General features: G+C 42.6%; 1 protein-coding gene across 8 annotated transcripts in view; it reads left to right on the top strand.

Moving 5' to 3' along the window:
• The first annotated feature begins 644 nt into the window (after nt 1-644).
• The window catches only part of PPP1R36 (protein phosphatase 1 regulatory subunit 36), a 36,583-nt gene continuing 28,886 nt past the window's right edge, over nt 645-8,341 (top strand). The window contains exons 1-4 of one of the 8 annotated variants that reach the window (XM_036906069.2): nt 645-920; nt 1,249-1,329; nt 1,777-1,841; nt 8,181-8,267. In XM_036906069.2, coding sequence (XP_036761964.2) covers nt 852-920; nt 1,249-1,329; nt 1,777-1,841; nt 8,181-8,267 — 302 coding nt within the window. In that variant the 5' untranslated portion in view covers nt 645-851. Of the gene's footprint in view, nt 1,330-1,776; nt 1,842-5,136; nt 5,400-8,180; nt 8,268-8,341 lie in introns of all 8 variants that reach the window. The other 7 variants (XM_036906062.2, XM_036906064.2, XM_057488383.1 and 4 more) reach the window with 7 other exon arrangements.

The raw sequence follows: 8,341 nt of genomic DNA, 5'->3' as shown, positions 1-8,341 counted from the left end.
ATAGACTGGGAGGGTGGGGTTAGGGGGAAGCAGTGGGATGTCTGTTGCCACATTTTTTAAGTTTATGGAAATATACATTTACTAACTATTTACTGAGTACCTCAACTCTTAAGCTGTGGGGATAAAGCAAAAGCAAAACATCTTAGGCATTCCCTCGTGTAGTGTCATCTAACGTTGTTTACATCAGTATTGGAAGAGAAATGTCAACCAGAATTTGCGTATCAACTCAGTTGCAAGAAGGAATTACAAGACACATGATTTGAAAAATAAAAAGTGTAAATGTAAAATATCAGTTGAATACTCACAAGCAAGTTTCTTTGAGCAACACTAATTTTGCTTACTAAGGGTGGTGCTTTATCCACATTACTCCTTAAAAATCCTTAGAATCCTTGATTTGGGTATCTTCAGACGCAGGATCAATATTGTCTTGTCCTAGCTTTTGAAAACCTTATTTCCACGTTTGAACTCCCCCCAAATCAACTTAGTCCCAAACTGGATTTGAACCTATTTTAGGACTGTTTAAAGTTTGGAACAAAGGATCTTCCCTACAGACATGAGTCTAGTTATTCCACTTAAAACAGTAGTGGTTTACTTTCCAATTGGAAGATCATGAAGAATTGACCCCTAAAGAAAGAACCCCTGGGCAGCTTTACTGTGGACATGCCAATAAGCCACCAGGGCAAAGCTCGTTACAGGGTGCACCGGGCAACGCCAGAGCCGGGGCGCCCGCGGTCCAGGGCCCGCCCACCAGCGCAGCGGGGTCCACGCCCCTCGCCCGCCCCCTGCCCGCTGTTTCCAGACGCCCGCCGGCGGTTGCCTCGGCGACGCTCCGAGGCGCGCTGCGTGAGGCCATGCATCAGGTGCCGGATTTTTGTTCCGGGAGGAGGCGGTTGAACTTGCAGACAGCTTCCCAGCAGGATGTAAGTGCAGCCCTGGTCGCGTCCACTCCGGCGGCCAGCGGAAGGTCGGCCCTGAGGCCCCCGCCCTGCCGCGGCGCCCCAGAAGGCTGGGTGGCGGGGCCGGGACGCCCTCGTTTCCCCTGCGGCGGCGCTGCCCTCCTCCTCTGGACGGTCGCCGAACAGCGCCCGGGCGAGCGCTACTAAAAGGGAAGCGGGCATATTCCGACACCACACCCCCGCCCACCCCCGGAACTCCGGAGGTGTAGCCCGCTGGCGATAGCAGTTGAATCTGGCTCTTTTCTCAGATACTTAGGAAGTTATGAAAGTTCTACCTCCCCACTCCTAATAGGTTGTTTGCAAAATAAAAAGTCCCCCTGCGGAAGAAGCAAGCTTTCCTGCTCTGGGTGCGATCCCGGGAGAGGATAGGCCGGTGAGTTGGTAGCTGTCACTGCTTGAAAAGGGTAAACTTGTTAGAGATTTCCTCTAACGGGCGGGGTCGGTGTCAGAGCAGGCTTCCCCGGTTATGAATGTCTAATTGCTCCGAAAGGTTGAGGCTGCTCCCCCGGGCATCAGTTCATTGTGGCCCGAGTCCCAGTCAGTCGGCAAACTGCTAATGGTGGGCTTTGAGATAGTGCAGACTAAGTGAAGTTTCCTTCTTTCTTCCTCTACCTTCCCTTCCTTCCTTTCTACTGAAACTACACCTAAAAGCAACCAAAAGGATACAGTCGTTTCAAGTAAAAAAAAAAAGACACTTTAAGATTCTACATATTTATTGAATTGAGTTAAAGAGCACCTAGTGGGAATTATTGTTAAAAGTTCATTGTGACCTATGGATTGAAAATAGAAGTTTTAATTTCTGCTGCGTTTCATTTTACAGCAGTTGGGATTACGATTAGGGACCTGGTACTGGAAAGATGAAAGCAGAACTCTTGAATTCAGAAGGTAAAATTTAACAAAACCTTTTATAACTTGCAAAAATTGCATTTGCTCAGTGTAAAAAAAAATTCAAGCAATACAGAAGAATATAAAGAATAAGATGAATATCTACTGAAATCCCACCATCTAGAAATGGGTATCTAAAGATACCCCTTTTGGTAAGCAGATACCACTTTCTGATAATATTTATCAGCTACTTTCCATGTACCAGACACTGTTTACCAACCCTTGGTAAAGCTGCATATTAAACCAGTTTCACAAATGAAGGGTCTGATATCAAATAGTTAAGCAGTCTAAGGAAAATTAAGTGACTTGGGTAAATCACACAGTTTAGAGGTGACAACAATGATTTAAATCTAGGTCTGTTCAGCACAGAGTCCATATTCTTAGCTACTTTATAAAATTGCCTAGTTAATAGAAATATATTTTTACTTTTGTAGGACCATATTATATCTACTGCAATACATGGTAAATTCTACAAGGTAAAGTTATTAGAAAAAACTAATCTCCATTGAGAAAATACTGGCTCTTAAGAGTGTCCAGCTGAATTAATAATACTAGCCGCTGTCTGCTGTGTACCTATTATGTGCCAGACATTTGCATATTTTCTTATTCTTACAATAGCCATAGAAAGTGAGCATTAATATCCCCATTTTACAGATGAAGAAACAGGGCTCAGGGAGATTAATTGAACCAAAGTCATTTAGCCTATATATGACTGTATGTTATATAGCAGAACTGACATTTTGTACCAAGATTTGTCTGGTGCCAAAGCCCTTTCCACCATGTAAACTGTCTCCCTCAACTAGACCACAGGTCCCTCATGGGCAGGGACTATCTCACTCATCCTTGTGTGCCTGGAGCCATCTATAGAACTTCACAGAGTAGGCCTTCGCCAGATGTTTATTGAACATGTTCAGTAAACCAACTAGATTCAAGCAGAGGAGGACTAGAGGCAGGAGATCAATTAGAGGGCAAGTTGGAGGAGGATTACAGATAGGCATACAGGTAAGAAACAGTAAGAGTCAAAACAAAGTCTGTTGGTGGGAACAGAGAGGAGAGTGCAGGACTCAAATACTTGAGATGGAGTTGACAGGAATGTTTGGCAGAGTTGATAGAATGTGGTGCCTGGATGTGAAGAGAGAGGGAGAAGTAGGTGTTTAGGTGATTCCCAGGTGTCTGGCTTGGGTGATTGGGTGGCTCAAGTTTGTTTGGGGAGAAAGAAGAGATGGAATGAAGAGAAAGAAGATAGGAATGGGATTAAGAGCACACAGATCGGCTTGGAAAAGATAGGAAGAACTTTCCCACTGAGCACGGTGGAAAAGAGGTAATACAGACAGGAAAACGTGGGCAATTTGAAGGTACAAGGAGGGATATCATTGCTGCCCTTCTTACTGAAAACAAACCAGGCCCTTCCGGGCCACTGCTGGGAGGAGAATCAGTGCTACTGACCTGAACTCTTCGCTGAGGTTGCTGCTGTGCTTGAGGCTTACTCATCAGTACCTGCTGCCACTGCCACACTGGAGAACTGTGTCCTCCCAAGTACCTGAGCCAGTACCCAAATGGGGCCATTTCCTGAAGTCCAGGGGGCAGGAGAGACAGGGAAGGCTTCCCAGAGAGGCAATATCCAAGCCAAGACTGAGGAGGAGTAGGAGTTGGCAAAGCAAAGGGAGATTTGGTTGGGGTGGAGAGCACGTTCTAGGCAGAAGGAACAGCATGCACAGAGGCCCATCCCGAGAGGGCATGGGACATATGTGAGACTGCATTGAGTTCAGTAGTAGAATTCCAAGTGAATGTTAAAAGATGAATAGAAGGTTTAAACCAGGGCAAGACCATGAAAGGTCTTGCTTATCATGCTGAGGAATTTGAACTTTATTCAGAGGGCACAGGGAAGTCATTGAAAGGTTTTGAACAGGAAAGTAAACTGTGATTAGAACTGTATCTTAGAAAACTGACTCCGGTGTGGAGAATAGTTTGGAGGGTTGTAAGACTGGAGGCAGGGAGATCAGTTAAGAAGCATTTGCAGAAATTCAATTGATGGATGATGGTTAAAACTAAGATATGCAATGGGAAGAGAGGGAAGTAGACAAATTCAAGATATATTAAATAATTAAGTGGTTAGTGGGCTGTGAGGGCTAAGGGTGACTGAGGAATCAAGGATGACACCGTTTTCTGGCTTGAACAGCCGGTGGGTGGTGGTACCCATTTGCTGAGATGGGGGGAAATAGGCAGAGGGAATACAAGTTAAAGGGCAATGCGTTCAGTTTTGAACATACTGAGTGTGAGGTGTCTGCAGGAGGCCCAAGCAAAGATGTCCAGTAGGCAGAAGTATCAGTTCACAGGTCTGTGGAAAGATCTGAATCTTAAGTATAAATTTGTGAGTTATCAATTTAGTGGAGATAACATTTATTTAAGAACAGTAAGAACAGTAACCAGATGAAACTTTGAGAAAGGCCCTTACTTAGGAAACATGCTGAGGAAAAGGAGCTTTAGAAGGGGACTAAGAGAGAGCAGCCAGAAATGGGGGGAGGGGATATTTGGAGTGTCATGAATCCAGATAATCTGCTTTGCAAAGTAACAGCTTGATCTTAGGGGCCTTCAATTATTATCCCACCAATTTTAGACCCTGGAAGTCTCTGTGGGGGTTTTAGTCTTCTTCCACATGGGGTATGCCACTTTTTACACCCACTGGCCAACAGGAGTTTGCAGACTTCTACGTATTCTCAAGTTCAGGTCAAGAGCAAGTGATCCCTTTCCTCTCACCCACCTAGTAATTCTGGCATCCTTCTTGGATGAATGGCATTGGGAATCTTACCTTTTGGAGGAATCTTACCCTGTTCACAGGCAGGTCTTGCCTTACTTTTGCAGATTTATCCTGAGGGAGATCATTATGTCAGAATACAACAGGCTATCCACAACCTGCATGCAGGAAATGGACACAATAGCAAACAGGGGAAGGTTGGTCATTATTTCTTAATAGGCAATTAAGGAAGAGACAGTGAAGAATGGTTTTGGAGGAAGACCTGGGTTCAAATCCTAGCTCTGTCACTTACTAAGTAGTTACCATTTGTCAAGTTTCTTGGCCTAACTGATTAGCAATTCTCTTATCTATAAAATGAAATGATAATGCTTTGTGAGTAGTAAATGAGGGTGTTGCATGATTCATCACCATGCATGCCCATTTCTTTCTTATTTGTTAAAGAGGGAGTATCTTTATTCACAGGCCACATTTGGGCTGCCCCATGACATATGATTTTCTCTGATACAGTATCAGTGTAGTCCTATCCCTTCTTGTTTCAAGAGCCCCTACTCTCAGCTGGGAGAGAGCCAGTAGCCTGTACAAGTGTTTACCAAGGTCACTGGCTCCCCTAAGGACATACAACTGAGGAAATGCTACACCTCCAGAAGCCCCGGACTTCTGTTGTCTTTCATCGTGGCCTAAGAGAAGTCTCTAAGAACTACTGAAGAGCTGACTTGTATAGAAGCCAAGAGTGGTCCAGCTCTCAGCATTTTAGTGATGGATTCTAGGGGAAAATTTTTTTTCTCATTTATTTCAAGGCAAAGGTAAGTGACATGATTATATTGTAATATTAGAAAAGCACACTGAGAAAATGGCATCTGTAAACAAACCAGGTTCTAAGTGGGCTGCCAAACTGTGGGGCAGACTGTGGAGACTGGAGGAGGGTACAGACCTAGCTCAGAGTGTGTTTTGGGAGCCCACCAGAGGTACAATTCAAAAGACAGTTTTTCAGTTATTACTAGTGATGCTTCTTAGTGATTCCAAATGTACTGTGTGTGTAGGCTGCCTTTAGAGTTATGGCAGGGCACTCACAAAGAGAAATCCACCTCATCAGCCAACGAGGAGAATGACTCCAGCTACATGAAAAGCACTTAGGCAAGTGTGGAGTAGGAAACGCATGTCCGAGATCAGAGGAGAAAGACTTGAGGTTTAGCAGTAAATGCCAGACTACTAGCTAAGGACAGGCAGTGCCTGCCACAAATTTCAAATCCTGAGCATGGGTCAGCCTCTCTGAGCCTTAGTGCTCCATCAGTAAAGTGACAGCCATGTACTAGATGAACTTTTGGTGTCCTCTCACCCAGAAATTCTGTGATTTTTATGATTCTAATATTATTTAACTTAGTTCATAGACCTGATCTACAAGATACTCCCAATGTAGCCTTTCAAATTTCTTATTTTAAGACTCATCTCAGATCATCTCAAGCAAACTAGTAGACAAGAAATTTTGATTTATAGGGTGGGACTGAGGATAGGAGATAGCAATTTCATTTGAAATTAACTTAGATTGGGTATTTTCTATCTTCTCTCATCTTCTGGAGAAGAGAAACCCTGGGGAGAGCTGGTGACCTGAGACTTCTCTAGTCTGATAGGAAAGGAGCAGCTGATGGTTTGTAAATGGCCAAAACACTGTGATGATCCAAGGAAAAACCTGAAAGCGACTTTGTGTTCTTGTTTAGGATGATTATATTAAAGCAGGAGGGACTTAATCTGTACTTTAGATTTAGAAAGCGGAGCAGGCTTTAAAGAGCCATAAGAAAATGTTCGAATGTTTGGGGGTTTGAGTTAAAGGCTCTCTAAATGGTCTGTCACTAGATTGTGTTGACCACATAGTGTTTCTTCCTCTATATCTTTATCAACATTGTTTTAGTTGGTCAGATTACAAATCAATATATTCCTGTTATAAAGAAAATCAAAGAATACGGAAGTATGCAAATGTGGAAGATTAATTTCTTCCTCACCATCCCACCTCTTTGCCTGTCTGACCCCCCTTCTCTTTTTGGAGATAGCCATCCTCAACATTTGGTGTGCTCCCATTTTTTTTCTCCTGCTCATTCCCTTCTCAGTATTTCAGCACACTCTCCCCATGAAATAGCCACTCTTTGGAAACCAATGATAAAAGGAGCATCAGAAAGAATGAAAAACAGAAATCACCCACTAGCCAACTTGATGTCAGTGGTCTTTAAAAAATAAAGGTAGAAAAATATTAAAAAGTCATTCCCTTGAGAAGAGATTCTGTACATTTGCTAATGTATTCTACAACCCAGATATTGCCAGGAGATCAGGAAAAGCTCCTGGAAGAAGAAAGTACCAAACTGATTAACTTTACTATTCCCATGGGGAGGTATTTCTCTAGAATGATTACTTTGTGGGCAACATCAATCCCAGAAAATTGTCAAAGGAAGTTGTTTCAAAACTGTTGTGTTGACAGGGAGGTAATGAGGTTATACATGATTGATATTCCTCTTGATAGAATGACTAAAGTGTCGGGGAAAGTGCTTCTGTTAGTACATCTATACTTATGCTTAACAGAGAGACATGTAACTGTGGGCAGAGATTAAGCTTTTGGGTCATGTTATCAACATGGCATTGCTTCAGACAGAAAAATAAAAAGATGTAACCCACACTGGACTACCAAACCAATGTATTTAGTATACAGCAGAGTTCTCCCGGAAAATGTACTCTTTCTCAGGCAGAAACTACATTCTGCTGGTTTTCAAAAATACTTTTCTCAGTTTTTCTGTTAAAATTTGCTGATACTCCTGAGAGTCTGTGTACTGACTCTAGGCAGACACTATATTATTTTTGCTGTCATAGCAATGTGTGACATAGAGTATAGCCCCAGTCTATATTTGTTTGTTGCTTAATTATGGTCCCTTGTTAGTTAGGCTCATTATTACTTAGTAGTGTTTGTAGGACTATAGAGTTTAAGAAACCTTAAGTTATACAAAGGGTCCTGAAACCTTCTAGAGATAGTCAAGGCCAGTAGAAGAAGCCATAGCAGTGACAACTGAGATGGCTGCTTGGCAGGCAAGATTGCCTAGTGTTTAAAACCTGGCCCCAGTTCTGACTTTGGCACCTGCTAAGTGATCTTGGTCAGATTACTTTATTTCTCTCTAAGCTTCAGTTTTTCTCACATGTAAACAAGGCAATACTAGTAATATTTTCCTCATAGAGTTGCTGTGAGGATTAATTAAGATCGTACTTAAAAGCACTTGGCACATAACAAATGCCCAATAAATCAAAAAGTCCTTCCAAACTTATCATGAGCTTTCTGTTTTTTGTGGTGAAGTGATTGCAACATTTTCAGATGGAAATGTTTTGTATATGGTGGTGTTTTGAAAGCTGCTGATATGTAGAGGCTGAATATAAAGTCTGAATTTTAATCTTTTTCTGGATGATTGATCCATTTATAAATACATTAATTAAGTACTGCAGTGCCTCAGTTTCTTTTCAAGCTCCACTCATAATCATGAGCTAAGGTGCTGATATGACTAGTTTTCCCCTAGGAAAAAGGGAAGTTCCTAATTTTCTCATTTCTGTTACAGTTTTACACCTGCAATGGAACTCAGGGAAAAAGGAAAGAAAGGCAAAGCAGTCCACTTTGCTGAAATTGATGGTCCAGCTTCAGACAGGTATCTTAACTTCCCAACTGTCACAGCGTTGCTAACAGCACCTCTCAGCAGAAGCCTTTCCAAACACTCAGATA

This window comes from Manis pentadactyla, chromosome 11 (genome assembly GCF_030020395.1).
Source record: "Manis pentadactyla isolate mManPen7 chromosome 11, mManPen7.hap1, whole genome shotgun sequence".
Lineage (NCBI taxonomy): Eukaryota > Metazoa > Chordata > Mammalia > Pholidota > Manidae > Manis > Manis pentadactyla.
This window is presented reverse-complemented; position numbering and strand designations above follow the sequence as displayed.